Here is a 25,227-nt window from a genome sequence, read left to right as displayed (position 1 = left end):
GCCTTCACTTTCTGTCCCTCACTGTTTTTTCAGTCCAGCGTTTCAAAGTTTCTGGCCTTAGAACCGGTCTAGAATATGACGGAGAACCACCAGGATTCTGATTCTGGACTGTGTAGTGAGTAGTGTCAGGTTGCCTGGAAGAAATTACTGCAAATCCTCAAATCCCCTTTTTCCTCTCCCTTCTTTTAGTGGATTTTCAACCAAACAGCAAAGGAAAGAGCATTTTGGCGATTGACTGACAGACTTTGGTGACTGATCTTTATCAAAATAAACTGTCCATTTTAAATAAAAAAGTTACTTTTTTCACAGTTTAAGTATTGTTTTCGAACAATTTACTATTATTTTAGGGATTTTCCCTGTTTATTAAACTATAGATACTATTAAAAAAGCAATGTTGAACCATAAAATTATACAGTGTGTTTTACTGTACTTAAAATGGTTTTATATATATATATATATATATATATATATATATAATTTTATACATTTTTGCCATTATTTGAAAGAAAAATTATGTATATAGATTTTTTAATACATTTTTAAAGTGTTATTTTGCAGATTTTCCCTGTTTTGTCCCTTATGAGAACTATTAAAAAGGGCAAAACTATAAGTAATGTTCATTTTTATAAATAGTAATTTGATCTTGGCTGTTTAACTTTTTTTTTTTTTTACTGTGTGTAAGTTTGCAAAAACTTTCATTATTTCACAGATATTTGCAGTTATTTGAAAGAATATATATTTATATTGGGCTGTGAAATGGTAAATAAATTTTCCTACTGATAAAAATTTGTAAAAACATTAATTTTCACTTTAAATATCAAAAAAGGAGCAAAACTATAATGTCCACATCAAAAATCTCCATTTTCACAAATAGTAATTTGCCCTTTTACATTGTGTGACTATAAAATTAAACAGTAACTAAAAACAAAAAAGTAAAACAAAAAAGTTTGATTTACACATTAATCATGAAAAAATGGCCAAAATTGTAAAAAAAAATGTCCACAGAAATCTGTATTTTTACAGACAGTAATTTGTTCTTTTACAACTTATCACCACATACCTTTTTTTAACTGTATATTTACAAATATTTGCTGTTATTTGTAAGAATAAATATATATTAAGGATAGTGAAATGGTAAATAATTTGAAGCTGTTATTTTACATATTTTCTGAGTTTTGTTAAAATACAGATAATATCTAGTTAATATCACAGAATAAAAGTATTAATTTACATATTAAAATAACAGGTCAAATCTATAAATAATGTTCACATGAAGAAATTGTATTTTTACAAATAGCTTTTTCTTCTTTTACATTGTTTAACCATAAAATTACACAGTTTTTACTGCATTTAAACGGTTTAAAAAAACATCATTTTGTTGATTTTTGCTGTTATTGAATAGAAAAATTATGTATACTTAGGACAAAAAAGTAATTGTTTAAAATGTTGTTTTACAGATTTAACTCTTTTTGTTAAGTTACTGATAAAGTAAAATCACAGAAAAAATAAATAAATTTACACGTTAACTGTTAATTAAAGACAGGAAAAAAATGTAAATAATGTAAATTTAAAAAGTCCAAATAACAAATCTTTTATGATGTTCAACAGTAAAAATTACATTACTATTTTTACTGTATTTAAAATAGTAAATATTTAGTATCTTACAGATATTTGTTGTGATTTTCAGTTTTTGAACATTACAGTATTCCAGTTTTCTGTGTATTTTCCCTAGTGCTCTGCTGCAAAATTTTCAAACTTTTTTTCAGATTTTATTTTATTTTTCTGTTTTTTTTTGTTTTTTTTAACAACGTTCTATTTGATCTACACAGAGAAAATAAAACTCGTGATGTCAGACCTCCAACTGTACATCAGAGTGATATAAAGTCCTGTATGTGAGAATCATCAAAGAACTCGGCTCCTCATGGGAACAATAAGGAATAAATTGTGCTTTACATATGTGGGTGACTCGTTTCCTGTGTTTTTTCCAGAGCCTGAGCCTGACTTTGACTGGGCTTTGATAAAACTGACGAACAGGTTTCCAGACTGCAGCAAAGACTTCCTCGAAGACATCCTCCAACAGTGCAACGGCAACTACGAGGAGGCCTTAACGCTTCTCATCTGCTCACTCAGTTGAATTCTATGCAGCTTCAATGTAGGAACACTTCCCTTGATGTTGTGTTTGATACTTTACGAGATGATTCAAATGAAAACATACAGTTAGATCTGGAAATATTTGAAGGGTGACACATTTTGCATTTTTGTGGCTCTGAGCACCACCACAATAGACGCAAGGGCAGACTTTAATGGAATGGGTTGAACAAAGTATCGCTCACATGAAACATTTAGGACAGTTTTCACCAGAATCTCCTATTTTCAGGGGCTTAAATGGATCTGGGTAATAAATAAAATGCTCATTCTTAATAGTTTGTTGAAAATCCTTTGCAGGCAATGACTGTCTGAAGTCTGGAACGTGACCAAAGATTGGGTTTCCCCTTTGTGAAGCTTTGCCAATACTTTACTGTGGCTGTTTTCAGTTGCCTTTAGTTTCGTCTTAAAGAAACAAAATGCATGTATGTATGGAGTTGGGATCAGCTAATTAACTCACTCACTGCAGAAGTATTCCACTTCTTTACCCTCAAAAACTCCTGGGTTGGTCTCGCAGTATGTTTCTCGGTCATCTGTACTATAAAGTCTCGCCTTTCCATTTTTTCTTGACTAACCGCCATCCAAACATTAGCCACAGCGAGGCGACTTCACTAGTCCGAGGTTAAAGCTAAAATATCCAAAAATATGTCAAACCTTCAGTCTTGGCAGTGCAGCTGTGGGCACAGTTCTGCATGTCATAATGCCACAACATCCTCAATTCATGACAAACTGGCCTGGATTTTACCACCACAATGATGATGTGTTTCTGTTCTGACATACATATAGGGATGTACTGAATCTGGGCAGACACTATACACTATATACTTTTACACTTCGCGATTCATCTTGCTAATTCTGTCTTCTGTCATCCATTAACACTCACGATCCTTTGCCACTAGAAGCCAAGCATGTCCATCAAATCACACTGCCTACGCTGTGTTTTCCCGCCAAATTGTTTGTCTTCCCGCCATTCTGGTGCAAGTTGCTCTTAGGTTCACCTGTCCAAAGAATCTTGTTCTAGAACTGGTCTGGCCTTGTGAGATGTTTTTAGGTAAAGTCTAGTCTGTTTTGGTTTCTATTTAAGGCTTTTAATTGGTTTGTGCCTTGAAGTGAATCCTCTGTGTTTGCTCTCATCAAGTTTTCTCCGTGATAGGTTTGGATAAAAATATGTTTTCCTGGAGAACTTTTTTCCAATGTTTGCTTGGTTTGATGTTTGAATAAGTTAGGTTATTCTCCGTTAATAATAATAATAATACTGTAGGGTTCTAATGTTATCCTAGTCAGATAAAGTTGTACTTTATGTCATCTTTGGTAGAGTTTTAAACCGTAATATTGATAATAATCAGGTAGATTCACACCATAAACCACACTGGAGGGTCTTAATCTCAATATCTGATCTTGTTGGGTTAATTCATGAAGCCAGTTTTATGTGTAATGTTCCTCCTAGTGAGCTTTAATTCCTCTAGTTGGGGTGCGAAAACCTACAAATTAAAGTTGAGCATCTGCACTTTAAGCCCATATTTGTTATACATCAGTAACTACAAACATATTTTTACAAACAGCTAAAATGGCAAGCATTGTGTCAATGTCCAAATATGTAAGGACCCAACTATACAATGGAGGTGGATGAGTGTAAATGTTTAATAACTGACACATTCCTGTACAATATTTATGCCTTGAGATTGTGCTATGAAAATGTGAAAATTAGGAATGTTAATGATAAGTTGATTAATTGCTGTTAATAATATAACCGATGTATAAAATATTAACATATTAGGCACAAGAAAGACCCAAAGAGTTGGACACTAAGACACTAAGCAGAGAGCATTGTGGGTGTTTAGCTAGTAAAGGGGCACCATGATGCAGACTTCTTTGGTAGTTAATACCTTCGGACTAGCGCTAATGTGTCAACACGACTAAAGAAGTCTTCCTATAATTGAGTAACTCGTGCAACAAGGTCAAATTTTGCAGGATATGTCACATTTTTGTGGTAAAAAAAGGCTTAATGGATGGAATGTGCATAATGTACATCATTTGTTTTAATGACAAATTGATTATTAATTAATAATGCTGTAAATACCCTCAAATTAAGGCGGAGCATCTGCAGCATATTAAAGCCCATACTTGTTATATATATATATAATGTATGTAGCTGTGAATATATTCTATTAGAAGTTAAAATAACAAAGATTGTGTCATTGTTCAAATATACGTGGACTTGACTGTATAAGTAGATGAAAAAGCTGGAAGAAGTCAGTTCTACGTTGTTGGTGGTCGAGTGTAAACAACAGCAATGCCAACAGATACCTACAGAGTAGAAGGGGCTTTGTGTGATCTGTTTTCGATTACGCTATTAATCATCGACTGTTTGGTGTCTTGTATCTGTCTGCATGCACTGGTGAGTCATGGCGGGTTTCTGGCCTGACACGGAGCTGAATTGATGTTCGTTTTCACCAGTTTGGTTGAAGGTCATCGCCGTGACTCATAATCTTTAGATCATATTTGGTTCTCTTAATTAAAACAGTGTGTGCAGATGGGGGAAAAAAGAGAAAAGCTCTTTCCAAATACACAACGCTTTTTGTTTGTTTTACAATCAAAGTCGTGTGTGATGTATCTACAACAGGATGACAAAAGATGTAAATCCACTCAGGACTCTCTTCAGGAAGGAATCTGGTGGTTGGTTTCAGTGCAAAGTCATGATGACTAAAGAGGGTAACAACAAGAAAAGCCTTCTTGTTGTCTTCATTCACCACAGATTAGGTACAGTAGCTACGTCAGTCTGGGTTTCAGGTGTTCAGTGGGCTCATACCCAAAGAACAACGAACAAATAGCCCAACACGAACATCTGAAAATCCCTTTCTACTCTGGCGTCAAGTGAAGTATTTTAAGATTTCCTTTCTTCCTTCTAGAGATCAAATCAACACGTTGTCCTCTTGTGACAATAACGCTAGAACGATATTTTTACTATTTTAATTTCCTGGAAATGTCTTTACTGAGTGCCAGGAAAACAAATTCCTTTCTTTAAACCAAAGTAAACAGTAATTCAATTCAGACTTGTGATCTGACCTAAAGACTCTCAAGGTTACTGATGTGAAAGATTCTTCCAAGTAAACCTATTGGGAAAAGATTAGAAAAATACCAATACACATAATTACCAAGGTCTTTACTTCCTCAATGGCCTAAAATGAAACTAATAATGAAGTATGAGTCATGTAAATTTCAAACAACAGCCAATGTGCCAAAGCACTGTCCAGTATAAAAGAACCTAATTGGTGTTATGAATAAACCTAAAAAGTTTTGTTTTTTATGGTGTAATTGTAAACATGAACAGGTTAACAGAATATTGGGACATTTTGGAACAAATATTGGATTTTGTTGAGCATTGTGTGGAACAAAACTTGCTGGCGACTATTTTATTTAGCGTAGGAAAAGCCTGGAAATGAAGGGGAAAACACAGAATTTGCCATTCTTAACTTTTTGATGTGCAACATGGGTCGAAAATGACCCAAATCCAATGGAAAATGGATATCTCCTGACTGACACTGCGCATCAAAGGGTGAAGGGTTTAGTTCAGGCAACTGGACTTATTCTTGTGATCTTGAAGACGTTTCGCCTCTGACTTCTTCAGTTCTAAAAACTAGTTTGGAGAGTCCCAGCTATTTAACCATTAGAGGTGAAGTTGGGGCTAAGGCTGATGGTATCTACTGAAAGACTAAAGACATCTTTCAACAACAGGTGTTGACTCCCAATGAGATATTAATACGCTAATAAAGGCGGGGGGGGGGGGGGGGGGGGGGCCTTTGAGAGTCGTTGATTTAATGGCCCACTGAGTAGCCTCCTACCCATGACTGAGAGATGGTGTCTGAGGGCTCCCGCTCTGTTCAGAGTGGGTCACTCAAGACGAACATAAATGGCCTCTTTCACTCCTTTCTCAAACCATCTGTCCTCTCTGTCTAGAATATGTACATCTGAGTCCTGGAAGGAGTGGCCTTTCTCCTGTAAATGTAAATGGACAGCTGAATCTTGTCCTGAGGTGCTGGTTCTTCTTTAGTCTTTCAGTAGATACCATCAGCCTTAGCCCCACCTTCACCTCTAGTGGTTAAATACCTGGGACTCTCCAAACTAGTTTTTAGAGCTGAAGAAGCCGCTTGGATGAGAGGCGAAATGTCTTCAAGATCACAAGAATAAGTCCAGTTGCCTGAACTAAACCTTTCACCTTAAGATGACCTGGATGACTGAGAACCTTCACAGACATGCACATCAAAGGGTTAAAGTAGGGCTACACTTGAATATTCAAGGATTCAGATCAATTTTTGCAGGTATTAAGTTCTCAATTTTGTGTTTCAGATATTTGTTGTCTGTGACTTCTCAATAAACACATCTTGGAAAAAAATATATTTTGCCAGTAAATTCTTGTGCTGTATTTGCATTTATACTTTGTTATTATACATTACCTGCAGTGCCTGGTTGCTTCACCTCGGGGAACATTTTACTGCAGTGTGTTTTTGTTACTGTAACAACCCAATTTAGGTGGTCACTAAGAATACATGCAATTCAAGATTGGCAATCAGAGAGCTTTGAGGGTGTTTAGCTAGCAACGGGCAACTTGACAAAGACTTCTGTGGCAGTTAATGACTTCCGACCAGAGCTCATACACTACTCAAAAGTTTGAGGCCACTTAGAAATGTCCTTATTTTTGAAAGAAAAGCATTTTTTTCAATGAAGCTAACATTAAATTAATCAGAAATACAGAATAGACATTTAATGTGATAAATGACTATTCTAGCTGATTTTTATTGGAATGTCTACATAGGGGTATCGAGGAACATTTCCAGCAACGATCACTCCTGTGTTCTAATGCTACATTGTGTTAGCTAATGGTGTTGAAAAGCTAATTGATGATTAGAAAACCCTTGTACAATTTTCTTTGCACGTGCATAAAAGTGTGAGTTTTCATGGAAAACATGAAATTGCCTGGGTGACCTCAAACTTTTGAACGGTAGCGTATATCCAAGACAAGTATGGAAACCTTTCCACAACTACTGCAAACTGATCGATTTTGCAACATGTCAAATGTTCTTGGCCAAAACCTTATTCATCACCGATAGAATAGTGTTTAATGTACATGATTGTTTTTACTATTACTGATTACTGATTAGGGCTGTACAGTGATGTAGTGGTTAGCACTTTCACCTTGCAGCAAGAAGATCCCCGGTTCAAATCCCGGCCTGGGTCTGGGATCTTTCTGCATGGAGTTTGCATGTTCTCCCTGTGCATGCGTGGGTTTTCTCTGGTTACTCCAGCTTCCTCCCACAGTCCAAAAATATGCTCAGGTTTATTGATAACTCCAAATTGCCCGTAGGTGTGAATGCAAGTGTGATTGTTTGTCTGTATATGTAGCCCTGTGACAGACTGGCGACCTGTCCAGGGTGTCCCCTGCCTTCGCCCGAGTCAGCTGGGATAGACTCCAGCACCCACCGCGACCCTAGTGAGGATAAAGCGGTGTATAGAGAATGGATGGATGGATGATTACTGATTGAACGCGCTGCCGAAAATCAGTTAGCTAATGCTAGCTAGTTTACCAAACGTTAACAACATATCAGGAAGGTGGCTTCAAACATCCATCTATACACCACTTTATCATCACTAGGGTCACGGGGTGCTGGAGCCTATCCCAGCTGACTCAGGCGAAGGCAGGGGACACCCTGGACAGGTCGCCAGTCTGTATATACAGATGAACAATCACACACACACCTATGGGCAATTTAGAGCAGGGAGAACATGCAGAAAGATCCCAGGCCCACCCCGGGATTCGAACCGGGGATCTCCTTACTGCAAGGCAAAAGTGCTAACCAGTACTCCACTGTGCAGCCCTGGCTTCCAACAGTTGATCTTTAATGCTTTAGTTATTGTTCTGTTATCAACACATTAAATCTGAGCCACAGCAAACTCTTGCAAGGCACAAACAATCATTTTCGCGTAACTGGCTTTCGCCAAAAAGTTTTTACTTTGCTGTAGAAAATACTCTATTTCGAGTCAAAATCTTGCATGAATAAATCCTACTTAAGTAAATGTACAGAAGCATTAGAAGCTAAATGTTAGATTATTAACAGTGAGGCATCAGAGTGTCAGTAGAATTTTAGTGTTGTAGCTGCTGCAGCTACTTATATCTAGGTTTATATACAGGAACAGCAGATAAATCTGACGGCTCCAAACACGATCAACAGGAGAGGAAAGTTCAATTCCACAAATCTGTTTTCAGTTTTTCTCTAGTCTTTAAATTTCATTGAGATATTGGACCTTTTTGTTGAAACAAAACCATGTGAAAAAGGGAAAAATCACTATTTGGTGGAGCTTCATCTGAAATGCAAGCCTAACTGCCTTTTGGAAGAAAAGGCTAGAGACCGCCAATTTAATCTTTAACTATGTGTGGTATTCTAAAAGCTTGTTATATTATCCACTGGCTCAGATCTTCATGTGGAAAGTAACTACAGCATAGTGGAGTACAAAAGTACAGTTTTCCCCTCGGAGATGTCGTAGCGTACCTCAAACACAACACTCAAGTACATTTAATCAGTTACTTTACGCCATTTTAAGCCCAAACATGACAATTTCGACTTCAATTGGGTCGAAATGAAACTTTTGATTACGTTGGAATGAGGGTTTATGTTGGGTGGGGACAGATGAGGTCAGGCAGTTACACTAAATGTGTGTGTTTTGCAAAAATCCAGGGCGCCTTTTTTCAAGCGTATCACTATCCGGTAAACAGGAAAAACCTCGGCGATGAACCGGCAAGAGGTGGGGACCCACTGCTGCACTGTCGCCTAATCAATACTTTGCTGCCGAGCCCGTCTGATGAGACTCTGGTGTGGGAAGGTATCGGGTGATGTCTCCTCGGGCTCCATGGATCTCTTACAGGACGGTTCAATCAGCTCAAATGGAAACAAGGCCCGTTCCAAGAAAGAAGTCTAGCGAGTTATCTGGATAAAAAAGCTAAAATCCCCTCAGATTTGTTACATGGATGCATGTAGATGAGTGTTTCGCTTTGGAAAAGGTCCTGAACTTGGCTGTGCTCGCTGTGCAAGTCATGATATCATGTGTAGTATTTTGCGAGGGGAGACACTGGGTATTCTTTGTGTCTGCTGCGATGAATTAATGTCTGTTTGAGAAGGTCCCGATGAAAAATACGACGGCATTAGTCATTTGTTCAGACAGCTATGTCTCCATTCAGTGCCAGAGCGGAAGGTAGCGTGACTTTTATGTTAGGGAGGAGGCTGGGATGGATGGAAGAGCCTGACTTCAGCTCCAGAGACACGTCAGGTTGCTTCACACTTCTGAGAAACTTCAGGGGGAAGCACCAAAACACACCAGAAAAGAAAAAGTTAATTAAAAGAGAAAATTTTACTCAGATGTTCTGTCGTCCAGTTGATATAAAGCAAATGTTTCTTGTGTTTACTGGAGTTGGCCTTTAGCTGATGAAACAAAGATAGCTGTGGTTAGCTGAGATTAATGTACCAGTCATACAGAAAACACCTGTTTCAGGGTGTTATTTAGCCGCTTTATCCCCCGTAATATATTCTGGAGCCCACACCAAACGGCACACAGATCAAAATGAATGAACAGCATATGAGGGAAACCATCTACAAATATTCTTCTCAGTAGTTGGAGACCAAAACCAGAGCAGAATTTGTGCAACTGACAGATGAAGGTAACACAGAACCAAACCAGTGAAAGAACATGGTAAAGTTGTGGGTTGAAATGAATAAAAAGTCACCAAAACACTATGAAAAGGTGAAGGGTAGTACAGAAGTATGTGCTCCATCTTTAATATTGCACAGCCCTTTGGATTATTCAGTTTGGTGCAATTATAGTCAGATTATTTTTCGTTCAAACAATCAAAGTATGCAACCAGTAATGTAAAATGTATCTTCTAAAGACTAAAGACATAGGATGTAAGATGATATTGGTGTCTTCTCCATGCTGTGCTGTTTAGGATAGTTGTAGTGGTATATTTGCATCAGTTGGTGTTGGTATCAGTTGTTCTTTTCATTCATTGTTCTATGATGAAATTCAGTTTTTTTTTTTTGCATTACACGTCTTTTACAGTTTAACTCCATTTTTCTCTTTATTGTAATATTTTCTCTTTTTTACGATTGTAAGTCAAAATACTGCGTACATTTTGTTTTTAAAACCTTCATTATTGTGGTTTTTAATATCTAAGCGGCAACTATTAAGCAGCACAGTAGTCGGTGCCCGTTACTAGCAAGCCCTACAAAGATCTATACTTGTCAACTTGAACATCCTTTAGCTGGAGGTCATTAAGCGTCACATATGTCTTTGTCATGGCGCCCCTTTAAAGCTACACTCTCACACTGCAATCCAGTTGATGCCTCCATGGGTCGCTACAGTGTAAAACAGCAAAAGGCTGCACCTGGTGAAACAAGCAGATACTGCAGCTGATCTACAACACATTTTCTAACATGAATGTCCTGCTTGTTTAATTCCAGTTTCCACAATTCTTAAATATATTCGGGAGCTACCATAATTTTCTTTTGAAATGAATGGCATCTGTGACCTCTTATGTGGCAGGAGAGTTGGCCAGTTTGAAAGAGTAACGAAGTCTGGAGTACAGTTTTCATCTAGAAGACCAGAGTGCATCCTGTGAATCAAGTTTGGTTTTCTTTTGTTTACTTTCGGCTTTCACTCGCTTTCTAGTTCGGCTTAGGCACCAAACTAAATGATTATATTTAGGTAAATATCATGCTTTATTGGCTTTTAAAAGTTGAAAATTTAGTTAATGTTAGGTGCAAAAAATTTTTTTAGTGAGAAAAAAACATCACGGTTTGTGTTAAAATACAACCTTTTCACTCCATGCACTACACGCTTCTTCTCCATTTTCTGGGTCCTTTCGGGGCCCCATCTAACATATGATTGGTTGGCTGAAAAGAAGAGACAATGAAGCAGTAAAATAAAGGCAAAGAAACATACTGAAACCAGAAATGAATTTGTTTTCTTCATAAAGTAGTCAACATGCACTATTTCATCAGTGAATGTTTTCTTTCATTGCCTAAATTCTTACAGATTAAGCATTACCACCCCTTGTTCACAGCTTCTCTCTGCTGTCCCTTAGTTGTACTTGTCTGAACAAATCATTGTAAATGTCTTGAGGAAGGATTAGTCCTTCGTGTCTGATCAGCATCTATCTGTCAGGTGGTTTCCTTAACAGCGACTCTGCTCAGCTTCACCCTTGTAGTTTTAGTCAAACCTCAACCACAGCTGTGGCAGCTTCTAAAAGGCTCATATGAGTCATTCTGGCCCTGACAAGTGACCTACTTTGGCCTGTAGGCGCTGCATGTTTCTTGTCCTGCATGTGAACAATAGTTTTTACACAAAGACTCAACGGAGGATCAGGAGGAGCTTTGCTTGGTCCAACAGGAGAGAGAAAGAAGGAGGCAGGTGCAGGAGGAAACCGACTCTTTCCCAGAGCTTCAAAGCTGGAGGTTTTTGCTTGCACAACATCCAAACTGCTCAAAACAAACACATGTTTGACACACATGTAGAGCGCCGACACACGTGGAGGTAAACACACAAAAACACCCACAGCAGTCCCAGCGGAGTAAAGGATACTGATCCTTTCCTGTCTGCTGGCCGGTGCTGGTACACTGTTATTGTTGAACTCAGATGAGTCAGTGCACAGGATGAACTGCCTTTTCACTCTCATGCTAATACTCAGCTCTTCCGTTTCCGTCCGTTGGTGTGTCTGCGTGTGATAAATGGACTCCAGTGAGATCAAAACAAAGTGGAATTTATTTGAATAAACTCAAAGGCTTTAACTTGCATTTATTACCTACATGCATCTCTGTCAGGCCTCACAGCTGTGAAAACCATCACAGCTGAGCTCCTCACTGTGGAGCTGAGAGTGAAAGCAAACATTTTAGTCTGTTTAAGGAATTAGCTTCAGGTTTGATGCACTCTAAAGAAATTAAGTTTTTGAGTGTAATTTTTTTATAACAATTTACCAATGATTTACAGATCATCCGTGTTTTGTTCAATTGCAGATAACAATTAAATCATATAAAAATATTAATTTTCATCCATCTATCCTCTATACACCACTTAATCCTCATTAGGCTAGAGTCTATCCCAGATGGCTTAATGTGAAGGCAGGGGACACCCTGGACAGGTCACAAGCAGGGGTGGCTGGTCAATAGTGGGCGCTAGGGCGCCACCCCCTCTGTCTCACATCATGTAGAGTCACAGCCCTTCCTTTAATAAAGCGTTTTTGAAATTACATTTACATGTATATCCTATGTTTTTAACAAGCAAAATGGATAATAGAGACTGTAGAGAGTTACTAAAATGTATAATTTGTAATAAAAGTCAGATTAGAAATGTCCGACATTGTCTGGGGCGCACTCATCTTCCCCCATTGACTCTTGTTATAACTTTGACATTCGCAGTTCATTCCTCTTCAATACTAGCCTAGCCATGCTACACCCATGTTTCTGATGGCACAAGGGTCTAGGGAAGCTCGACAGGGAGGGAGGCGGGCTAAAAGGTTGTCTATCAAATCCCTCTGCAGCAACTGGGTAGGTATACAACCAATCAACGCAACGAATAGGCTGACGTAGTTCCGAGAGCACCGGTGGATTGTGGCTAAGTCCCATTAGCTTCCCAACCAGCGGAGCCCCGAAGCCAACTGGTATATTAAGGATTTGCCATATCCCGTCGGCATAAGTCCAAATACGTCTTTCTTCTCAATGAAACACTTCAGTGCCGTCCTTTGTTTATCTTTCAAGTTGAATTTTAGCTTCAAATCTTTAAGGGCTGTGGCCAAAGCCGAGCGGAAAGATAACTGTTTATTGTGCGCTGGTTGTTTCTGTCAGAATCGTCACGCCTCTGTCGTCACTTCGTTACGCCCGCCTTCTGACTCTACACTTCATGGTGATTCGTCCGGCCAGTTTTAGGAGGATCCAGCCTCAAGCCTTATAGAGGGTAACTAGACCCACCCTGGCAGAGAATTAAATTTGTTGCCGCGGGTTGTCTAGCGCGGCTAGGCTACTTCAATACAAGAGATAGGAGACAGCGGGGCGCAGGCTGACCATGCCCTGCAGGTCAGCCTGCGCTGAACTGTCGCTCATCTTCAGCAACACAGAGTTCAGTAGTTGCAATGGTGTTGTGACTCTGTACCAGCTCTTCGTGAGCAACAATCTTCAGGACACCTTCTCAGAAACTGTGTCTCTCCTGAAGATTCTCATCACGACTCCAATGACGACAGCTGAATCTGAGAGGTGCTCAGGGGTGGATTGAATGTTTTCATTCGGTCGTTTGACCAAAGGGCTGGTCCACAGGTGGGCCGGTGCACTGGTATTTATTAAATAATTTTGTTTATTGGGCACCTGATGCCCGTATAGCTCATTGGGTTAAGCAGGTGACCCATATACAGGGGCCGGTCTCTGATGCAGCGGCCTGGGTTTCATTCCGGTCCGTGGCCCTTTGCTGCATGTCTTCCCCCTACTTTTCCCCCCATTTCCTGTCACTCTTCACTGCGACTACCACAATAAAAAGGCAAAAAAATAAAATTTGTTTTTTTATCCATATGTGGCCGAATTGGATGAGCGTCCAACAATTCATCAGCCCTGTACAGGCACGCAGGCACGCAGGTCCACATGCGTCATACACACGCACGCTCAGCCCCGTATGGGCTCTGGAGGTGCTTCTCAATACTAAAAAGAATCAAGACCTTCCTCAGGAACACGATGTTGCAGGATCGTCTTAATGCACTGGTCATGCTCTCTGTGGAAAAGAAACTTGTCAGGGAGACCCCAGATTTTAACCATAGAGTCATTGAGAAATTTGCATGTCTCAAAGACAGAAGAGCAGAACTTGCATACAAAAAATAACACAGATGTAGAGGTGCTGGCTTTAATCTCTAAAATGTGAGGATTTACTTTTTTGTCATTTAATAATGTAGATAGAAATGTTAGTTGACACAAGTGGCACTTTAGACTGAAAGCCTGTTGATTTTCATATGTTCTGAAATCTGAGGAATTACTGTTTTTCTTTATTTTCATTGTAAATATTTAATGTTAGTTGAAAGAAGCACTTTGGGCTCAAAGCCTAAGATAAGATAAGATAGGTTTTATTTGACACATGCACAGTTATACATAGTATAATGCCTAATGGTTTCACTATTTTTTTATTGCTTTGGTCTTAAATCTGCAGATTTGCTGTTTTCTCATTGTCATGTAAGGTTGTTAATGTAAACGTTAGCTCACAGAAGCACTGTCTGCTTTAAGCCTTATAGTTAAGTTTTTTTTAACAAAATGTCCAATGTTTGTTGGTTTCACAGGTATGGATTTGTTTTTGTTTATTTGAGTATGTAAATATAAATATGTTGTTCCAAAGATTTTGCTGGACAGAAGAAGCACTTGGCACTCTTTGAAGCTGGAAAAATGAATTGTTTCTTTTTTTTTTACTTTTGAAGTAAAAAATAGATTTGCATATTTATACATTCTTAATTTGTTTAATTATAGAAAATGAGGTTTTAAGGGTTTGTGTGTACCAATTACACCTTATCTGGAGCAAATCATATCAAACACTGGGGAGATAAATTCAAATTCACTAGCTGGTAACATTAACGTGCATTTAATTGTCTATTTGACTCAGCAGTAGTGCTTAGGTGTACCCTCGTAGCGGTGCACAGTAATAGCACATCAAATAGCTGTGAACATAATTTACATCAATTCTTGTATTCCGGTGTTGCCGACTCTGCTATTTGGTTTCGTAAATGAAGTGCGCCCCCCCCAAGAGAAAAATTCACCAGCCGCCACTGGTCACAAGTCTGTCTCAGGGCTACACGTAGAGACAAACAATCACACTCACATTACACCTATGGACAACTTAGAATTATCAGTTAACCTCAGCATGTTTTTGGACTATGGGAGGAAGCTGGAGTACCCCGAGAAATCCCACGCATGCAGACAGAGAACATGCAAACTCTATTCAGAAAGATCCCAGGCCCAGGCCAGGACGCCAACCAGGGATCTTCTAGCAGCAAGGTGCTGGTGCTAACCTCCGAGCCCTAATAATGCAGCCCTAACTGGCATACAAGTAACTCTGAAATCTGTATTTTTACAAATTGCAATTCATTCTTTTTCAGTGTTTGGCCTATAAAGTATTTAAGTATTTAAATCAACAACAAACAGCATTATTTTATCAATATTTGCCATTTTTTAAAAGAATAATTATGCATATTAAGGATTGAAAAACTCTTCCTGTTTCGTTAAATTACAGAAAAAATCTTGCAAAAAAAATCACAAGAACAAAAGTGTTAATTTACACACGTGGACAAAATTGTTGGTACCCCTCAGTTAAAGAAGGAAAAACCCACAATTCTCACTGAAATCACTTGAAACTCACAAAAGTAACAATAAATAAAAATTTATTGAAAATTAAAGAATCAAAATCAGCCATCACTTTTGAATTGTTGATTAACATAATTATTTAAAAAAACAAACTAATGAAATAGGGCTGGACAAAAATGATGGTACCCATAACTTAATATTTTGTTGCACAACCTTTTGAGGCAATCACTGCAATTAAACGATTTCTGTATTTGTCAATGAGCGTTCTGCAGCTGTCAACAGGTATTTTGGCCCACTCCTCATGAGCAAACAGCTCCAGTGGTCTCAGGTTTGATGGGTGTCTTCTCCAAATGGCATGTTTCAGCTCCTTCCACATATGTTGAATGGGATTCAGATCTGGGCTCATAGAAGGCCACTTTAGAATAGTCCAACGCTTTTCTCTCAGCCATTCTTGGGTGTTTTTGGCTGTGTGTTTTGGATCGTTGTCCTGTTGGAAGACCCATGACCTGCGACTGAGACCAAGCTTTCTGACACTAGGCAGCACATTTCTCTCCAGAATGCCTTGATAGTCTTCAGATTTCATCGTACCTTGCACACTTTCAAGACACCCTGTGCCAGATGCAGCAAAGCAGCCCTAAAACATTACTGAGCCTGCTCCATGTTTCACCGTAGGGACAGTGTTCTTTTCTTCGTATGCTTGGTTTTTGAGTCTATGAACATAGAGTTGATGTGCCTTACCAAAAAGCTCCAGTTTGGTCTCATCTGTCCAAAGGACATTCTCCCAGAAGCTTTGTGGCTTGTCAACATGCATTTTTGCAAATTCCAGTCTGGCTTTTTTATGAGTTTTTTTCAGCAGTGGTGTCCTCCTTGGTCGTCTCCCATGAAGTCCACTTTGGCTCAAACAATGACGAATGGTGCCATCTGACACTGATGTACCTTGGCCTTGGAGTTCACCTTTAATTTCTTTGGAGGTTGCTCTGGGCTCTTTGGATACAATTCGAACGATCCGTCTCTTCAATTTGTCATCAATTTTCCTCTTGCGGCCACGTCCAGGGAGGTTGGCTACTGTCCCGTGGGTCTTGAACTTCTGAATAATATGAGCCACTGTTGTCACAGGAACTTCAAGCTGTTTAGAGATGGTCTTATAGCCTTTACCTTTAAGATGTTTGTCTATAATTTTTTTTCGGATGTCCTGGGACAATTCTCTCCTTCGCTTTCTGTTGTCCATGTTCAGTGTGGTACACACCTTTTCACCAAACAGCAGGGTGACTACTTGTCTCCCTTTAAATAGGCAGACTGACTGATTATGAGTTTGGAAACACCTGTGATGTCAATTAAATGACACACCTGAGTTAATCATGTCACTCTGGTCAAATAGTTTTCAATCTTTTATAGAGGTACCATCATTTTTGTCCAGGCCTGTTTCATTAGTTTGTTTTTTTAAATAATTATGTTAATCAACAATTCAAAAGTAATGGCCGTTTTTGATTCTTTAATTTTCAATAAATTTTTATTTATTGTTACTTTTGTGAGTTTCAAGTGATTTCAGTGAGAATTGTGGGTTTTTCCTTCTTTAACTGAGGGGTACCAACAATTTTGTCCACGTGTGTATGTGTTAACTGTAAAATAAAAACAGGTAAAAACTTCCAAAATAACATCCTTAACCAAGACCAGTATTTTTACACACGGTGATTCATGATTTTGCTTTTTTTTTTTTAAATGAAAGATATTTCTTGAAAATGTACAATTTCTAAACTGTTATGTTACAGATTTCCTATTTTGTTAAATTATAGATAATATCTAGTAAGATCACAGAAAAAAGTACTTTAGTTTATGTAAAATTAGCAGCAGCTGTTCTTACAAACGGTGATTCACTTTTCAACGGCACCTGAACCAAAAATGGCATGTTTTTACTCTGTTTGAATCATAAAAAATACAAAGATTAAAAAATGATTTTTTTCAAAATAACATGATGTTTTATTTTTTTAAAGAAATGTTATATTGAAGATTATCCTTGTTTTGTTGAATTACAGATAAATCTGAGTAAAATCACAGAAAAAGTATTAATTTACAAGTTGACAGTTATTTTCATGTAAAGACAAAACTGTACACAACATCCCGATAAAAAATCTGTACTGGACTATGAAATGACATTTTTTTTAGGTATTTAAAATTACTTTAAATTTTTTTTCCTGTTATTGTAAAGATCTTGAAAAGTGGTTTTAAAAATGGACTTTTAATTCTACAGATTGTTCTTTTATTTTGCAGATAATAGAAAAAAAAACTATTTACATGTTGACAAGAGAAAAAAATGCCAAAATTGTACATAGTGTCCCTGTCAAAAATCTGTATTTTTACAAATGGTAACTTGTTATTGTTTGCCAATGACATGGCACTATTGTTACGAAATTTAAACTAGAAAAAAGTTTTGTATTTATTTTTTTGTCTGTTGAAAAATGAAAGATTAAAAAATAGTAAATCATTTTTCAAAGTATTATTTTACAGACTATCATTTTTTCAGACACTGTCAAGTTTTTGTTAACAGGATTAGCTTTTAAAAGTGCATATTTGACTCTTACTGCAGCAGCACTTAAAGTTTTACTTCCCTCTACTTGTTCCCCCTTCAGGCTATTGTCACTCTGAAGTCTTGCGACCACCCAGCGGCTGTCTGAGGATGAACTGTCCCGCGAGGACGACCATTACCTCAGCACATGGCTCAGAATCACACATGCATGGATGCAGAGGCCTGCAAACATGTGTGAGGCTGAGAGTCGGGGGATTCCCAGAGGGTGGTTCACACTGAGAATGAGGTCACCTCGAGCTGGAGTGTTGCTCACACACACCCCAAAACTTCTGGGTGAAAAATACGCTGAAATATGTCCACTTCAGATACACCCCGACAGTCGCACTCAGCCCCGCAGCTCTGGAGAATATTAAATATCGGTTTGAGAAGCATAAAGTATCTTGATATGTCGGAAATCACCCCCATTTGTTTTTACAGCTCTGGAGATCGCTTATTTGAAAGGCTACGGCGCATCCAGTTACTGCATGAGCTCATGTGTGACCAGTGATGTTAAAGTCACACACTGACTGCCAGATAATCGCTGTGTGCAGGTCAGCGAAGGTGAATCAGCAGCAAAGTTCCAAAAGAAGATCAGATTTAAGATCCCATCAGTCACATCAGTATACAAGACCTGAATGTGGGCTTAAAAAGTGGAGTTATCACCTCCACAAATCAGTTTCTCCAAACAGAAAAACCTCTGAACCCTTTGTTTTACAGTCAACAGCTGATTTGTCACTGAAATGACTGAAGGGTATTTTATACAAAGTGCTGATAGAACTATTCTTAACTACTTACGCCTGATGTTAAGAATCTGAAGAACAAATTAAATAAACACAGCCTTATTAAAGATGATTTAATTTAACCTTCTGAACCCCTAAACCTGCCAGTGCATTTCAAAGGCGTGTTTTCTTTTAAAATCTCCAAAATTACATCATGTATCTGAGTAAGAAACTGGAAAAAGTGGGAAATATCACTGGATGTTCGACTTTTTGACAATGACTTTCCATTTTGTCTTGAAAACGAACCAAAACTAGGCTTGATATTGGGGTATTTCACCAAAATGAAGCACCAGATTGTGCAATAAAACTAAAAATTCCGTGTTTCTTATTGAACTTGTAAAGCTATGACTAAGCTGCAGCCAACAGCTATGTGACAAAAATTCTAAGATTTCTCAGCTGAACTGCAGGCAGTGTCTCCACAAGGCAGAGAGGAGATGATAGGGAAGACAGAGAGGAAAAATACAATGTACTGGATCAATAAAATAAAAGCAGCATGGCTCAAAAGCAGAAAATAGAGGAGCAAGTTGATAGAAGAGTAGAGACATAAAGGTCATGGAGGCTATACATGAGTAAATTGTTAAATATCAATGGAATATGGACAGAAAACGACCACAAAATGACATAAAACATCAAAAACAAAACAGAAAACTATCAAAACATCAATTTTTTGCATTTTTTCTTGTGGAACGAATAATCAAACAATTCAGATTTTTTTATGTTTTGGATTATTTCTGTCACTAACTGTGTCATTCTGCACAAAAGACATTTCTGAGTTGTATTTCCGTCTAGCTATGATTGTACTTTTTCCATGGATGTGCAAAAGTTTATACTGCAGTGAAAAATGAGCCCACGGTGAGGAAAAAATGTGACAGGAGCAAAGAAAAACCACCCAGAAACTGCTGCATGGAGTTCACAGGGTTAATGCAACATGTTTAAATGACAGACAGAAAGTTTCCATCTTGAGTAAGTTCTTCAAAGTACCAGAAAAGAGCCAGTAGTCTGCTAATATGTTGGTTTTGAATGGGTTCCTGTAGCGTAGCGATGTCCATCCGTGCAGATAATAGCAGGTTTTATAGGTCTTAGAGTCCAGTTCTTAAGATATCAGCCTCTTACACTTCCACCACAACACACAGAAGTGGAAAAACATGACATTTGAAAAACATCAGCAGCAACGGTTGTTCCCAGAAACAATGTCCTGGTTGCACTGGCTAATCCACAGACCTCACTGGACAGCTTCACTGCGACTATTTCTTTAGTAGAAAGTAGGTCCAACGAAAACTGTTCGGATTGAGGTCTGTGGATTATCCAGAGCGACCGAGGCATTCTTTCTACAAATAGATGTACCTCTTAAGTTTTTCAATTGTAATTTTTCAACACTTTGAACACCACAAACACAGAATTCCAGGCACCTCCATCATTGCGTCGGGGGTGGTGACAAGAAAACTCACAGGAGGATATTTCAACACTTCAGCACATAAAAACCAAAACTATCTGCATCGCTAGCTGCAAGCAAGTAAATATGTTTGTTTTTTTATGCGATTCATGCACTGACCATTTAAATTATTTAGGTTGCAGCTGACTGATTGCGGCCTACATACAAAGAATTTCCGCATCTAGCAGACAAGTCCTGCTCTGTGCCGTCTGGTTTTGACAGCACCCTGCATTGCCACTCTCAGACTTTACATATGGGGCGTAGCGGTCTGTACCGACTGTCATAAACATGTCCTGCAGTGAGAAATGGGAGGAATATTTCAGGAGAAACCTCAGACTGACCTGGGAACAGCATGCCAGTCCATGCAGCTCAATCGTGTAATCACTTGGAAATGGTTGAGAACACAAATAGACGTACACAGGAATGCCAGCATGCGATGTGCATACAGACGCTGCTGCCGTTGCCGTTGTGTGTTCCCTCCTTCTTTCCTCTGGTTCTCACACACATATACACAATATGCACTCGCAAACAATGTCAAACCACAACTGAGTCACTTTGTCCCTCAGAGGAAACTGGCTCCACAAGGAGGACAGCGAAGGCACTCCTCATCTGTGCGTGCATGTATGGCCTAGAACTCTAAATTTGTAGTAATATGCAAGAATGTAACACACTTTTAATTGATTTGCATTGACAAAAAGTTAAGCCAAGCACATGAAGAAGCCGCAAAACAAGCTGTTTCATGTGCCACTGTGATGTCAACCTATTGTCCTCACCTAAAATAATACTTGTGTTCTGGTCAGACGTCATTAAGTGCCACAGAAGACTTTGTCATGGTGCCCTTTTACTACCACAATGCAGTCTGCTTGGTTGGTGCAAGGATCCCAGCAATTTTAATTGATCAGTGACAGCAGAAAGTAAAGCCAATCTTGTAAAATCACTGGTTGGCTTAGCACATAAAATAATACTATGATACTTGTGTGCTGGTAGGATGTCATTAAGCATCACAGAAGACTTTGTCATGGTGCCCCTTTACTACTTAAAACCATATTATGTTCTCCACTCACCAACATTGAACTGGACACCTCCTCTTGACAATACAGTATTAAAGTACCGTTAATCTACAATTCTTAAAGGAGCATTAATCTAGGAAAATGGGATCGGTTGTTGGGAGGCATTAAATATTAAATGACTCCTACAGGGAGCAAAAAAACCCAAACTTCATCAGGACATCCATAGTACCATTTAGACATGTCAAAAGCCTGATCCTAACATTACAGCAATTTAAATTGATTAGCACTGGCAGAAACTTAAGCCAGGAATGTGCACAAAGATGCAAAAACATCTATTTTATATATCACTGCACTCCAAAATCACTATCTCAGCACTTAAAATAATGCCAGTGCATTGGCTGTACGTCATTAAGCATTACAGAGGTCTTTGTCATGGTGCCCCTTTACGTACTAGCAAAACCTACTCTGGTGACTACTGAATGAGAATACAACAATTTTAATTGATCAGTATGAGCAGAACATTAAGCCAGACCTTTGACTGAATCTGATTTATATGTCACTGTGATATAAAGCAATTGTCATAGCACCTAAAATAAGACTTGTATAACTCTTCTGTGCTGTTCGGTCATCATTAAGCATCACAGAAGATTTTGTCACAGTTCCTCTTTACTAACTAAACCTCCACAATGCGTTGTTTCCCAACCACAGCCAGTACCAACGCCTTCTCTTATCAATAAAGTCTTAAACTATGGCTTATCTAGAACACCTGAAGGCGGATTACGTAGAAAAATGGAATTAAGTACTGGCAGACATTAAACAGCTATTTCATATATCACTGCAATGGAAAATCATGCAGTTAAAATAATATTTGTATAACACTTCTATGCTAGTTGGTGGTCATTAAGTATCACAGAGGACTTTGTCATTGTACCCCTGTACCAACTATATCATATGTCACTGGTATGGTAATGGTAAAACCATTGCCCCAGCGCTTCAACTGATGTGGATGCACTGGCTGAAGGAAATTAAGTGTCACAGAAGACTTTGTCATGGTCCTCCTTATTAGCTGAAACCTCACTCTATTCTCTATTTGCCAACATGGAACTGCCCACCCCTGGGAAAGAAGTTTGGGAAAATCCCACAGGGCTACAAATGTGCTTGTGCACTATTAAGGATCAGGTAAGTCTTTGCCATGGTGCCCCTTTATTAGCTAAATCCTCACAATGCTCTCCATTTGCCAATATGGACCTGAACACCCTCACTGGTTGTACAGTGCAAAACTACAGCTGATCTACAACAACTGAATGTGTATTATCAGCAAAAACCGTTATAAGTAGATACTATATATTAAATGATAAATATTAATTAACTAGATCTGAACATCTCTGGCAGCATGTAGAAGTTACAGGGGGTTTTGATGTTTAGATTCCTGTTCCGTCATGGAGGCGTCTGATCATTTAAAATTCTTTCTGCAGCAGAGCACCAAGCCAAACATCCAGCCAGAGTCATAAAGCATCTCGAGCCACAAGAAGAAATACTGCAGCAGATGATACAGTGGAAACCGAGCCCTGATCTCATCATCATGTCTGGGATGTCAGTCTGGGATTACATATAGACACAGAAGACGGTGAAACAGAGAAAATCCACAACAGAAGCATGGCAGCTTCTCCAAGGTCCACGGAACAAGGTGAAACACCACTTTATTTTTTAGTACATTGTAAAAAAATGAAAGTTTATAACAACTGTATTTTGTTGAACAAATTTTTTATTTTGTTGTTAATGTTATTCTCCAGTTTTCTTCTATTTTGTTATATTACAAATAATAACCAAAAATATCACAAAAAAGAAGTATTACTTTACATGTACTCCATAAGGAATGAGGCCAAAACTTGTAATTCTTTATTTTAAAATGTTTGACAGTAAAAATAGACTGGTGTAAATTGCTTTTAAAAGAGAAAGAAATATTGTTATTTTACAGATTGTTGTCATCTGAAATAAAAAGCATGAATATTATGTATTTTAACCCTCCTGTCATTCTTCAGTTCAAATTGACCTGTTTTAAAGTTTTAAAAATGTGGGGAAAAATATATATTTTCACAGTGAAAACTTCCACATTTTCAAAAAAAAATTTAGGAAATTTTCAAACATTTTTTGGTGGAAAACAACAAACTGCAAAAAAAATGTTTAAGAACATTCAGAACAAAATCAACCAAAATTCAGTGAATTTTGCTATCAAATTTGAGGATTTTTTATTTTAAAAAAAATAAAACTTTTGAGGGAAACTTTTCTGGAATTTTCTTCCTGAAGATTTTGCTAATTTTTATAAATTTGGGGAAATTTCTTCTGAATTTTTGGACTTTTTTCAGACAAGTCAACAACATTTTTTGGTAAGCACAACACGAGGATTAAAATGATAAATAATGTTACACTGTTACTTTACAGATTTTCCGGGAAAAAAAGAGTTAATTGTAGGAAAAAAGGCCAAACTGTGGCATTAAAAGATGCATTTTGGTAATTGAGATTTGCCCTGTTTTGTGAAATTACAGATCATATCTAGTAAAATCACAGAAAATAAGTATTAATTTACATGTTGACTGTAAGAAAAACTGTAAATAATGCAATAAATGTTGTAGAAATCTGTATTTTTACAAATAGTAATTTATTCTTTTACAATGTTTGACCGTAAACTTACACAATGTTTTTTATGGTTTGGAAAATGGTACATTATTTACCAATTAATATAAAACTGGTTTCATAAATTTACTCTATAATGTTAAATTTGGTAAATCACAGGAAAAAAGTATTATTTTATATGTTGACTTCTAAAAAAAGTAAAACTGTAAATAATGTCCATATCAACTTGCAGTAGGTTTTACTAATAGTGTATTCTTCACTCATATTGTGACCATAAAACTGCAGTTCTACTGTATTTAAATCCATTAAAAATACAATTATTTTACTCATATTTGCTGTTATTTTTACCATTTTCTCCAGTGTTCGAATGTTCCATTATTCCATCATTTTTCTATTTTCATATTTTTTCCAGCCCACTTCCTGACAGACTTTCCCTTTTTTTTTTTACAGGTCACAGTTACACATCTATTCAGTGTAAATAATCATTTTTCTAAATAAATAAATCATCAGCATCTACACGAGTACTCTCACACGAGCCTGATAAGACACATGAAACCACATTAACAGTAAACATGAGGAGGTCATGTTTGGAGTTTGGAGCGATACGACGGATCCTGAAGCAAAAGTATGCAGAGTTTGTGGCTCCTCGTCCTCCACGGTTTCCTGTGTGGTCCATATTTTATGTCTCGCGTTACACAGGCCTCGTCTCATCCAGCATCCATTACACAGACGAAACCGGGGTCAGAGCGCAGATATTACCCTCGTAATGATGATTTATGGGCTAATTCATAATGCTGTGACATCTCAGAAAATGCAGAGCAGTAAGATAATATACACTCATCTGTTTTCGCTGAATCTTTTGGCGTTCAGATCCGTCCAAGTGCAGTTTCACGGCAACAAATCCATAGGAAATACAACATAACCCGAGGAAATAAAACGAGAACCTTTTGGCCTCGTTGCATTTATACCAAAGTTCCCACAAACGGTAGGCGGCTGTGCGTGGATCAAGAATAACAGAGGCGGTGACGGGGAGCTGCTCTGTCAACGGGTGTTTTTTAATCGCCGGTGCCCTGACCTCAGACTGATCTGTGCATCCATTCTCTTCTAATGAACATGAGTCACCCTGTTTATAATGGCAGACTCCAGGCTAATCTTTGGCATTAAGGCAGGTTTACAAGTTCAGCTCCTTAAAAGATGCACATACTGGGGGGGGGTTAAACCGAGGTTAAAGGCTGCCGGGTTCACGCTCGCACACATGCACGCCACGACAAAAGCCTCACACAAGGTCAACACGTTC

The 25,227-nt window shown here is 38.1% G+C and overlaps 1 protein-coding gene across 1 annotated transcript in view; it reads left to right on the top strand.

Moving 5' to 3' along the window:
- epsti1 (epithelial stromal interaction 1) overlaps positions 1 to 6,542 on the top strand; it is a 33,038-nt gene extending 26,496 nt beyond the window's left edge. Inside the window, exon 10 of the mRNA XM_022208810.2 lies at positions 1,989 to 6,542. Within this exon, the coding sequence (XP_022064502.2) occupies positions 1,989 to 2,134 (146 nt within the window). The 3' untranslated portion in view covers positions 2,135 to 6,542. The remainder of the gene's footprint in view (positions 1 to 1,988) is intronic.
- The last annotated feature ends 18,685 nt before the right edge of the window (positions 6,543 to 25,227 follow it).

Source organism: Acanthochromis polyacanthus, chromosome 14, assembly GCF_021347895.1.
Source record: "Acanthochromis polyacanthus isolate Apoly-LR-REF ecotype Palm Island chromosome 14, KAUST_Apoly_ChrSc, whole genome shotgun sequence".
Lineage (NCBI taxonomy): Eukaryota > Metazoa > Chordata > Actinopteri > Pomacentridae > Acanthochromis > Acanthochromis polyacanthus.
The sequence above is the reverse complement of the archived record's forward strand: the minus strand, read 5'-3'. Positions and strand labels throughout refer to the sequence as shown.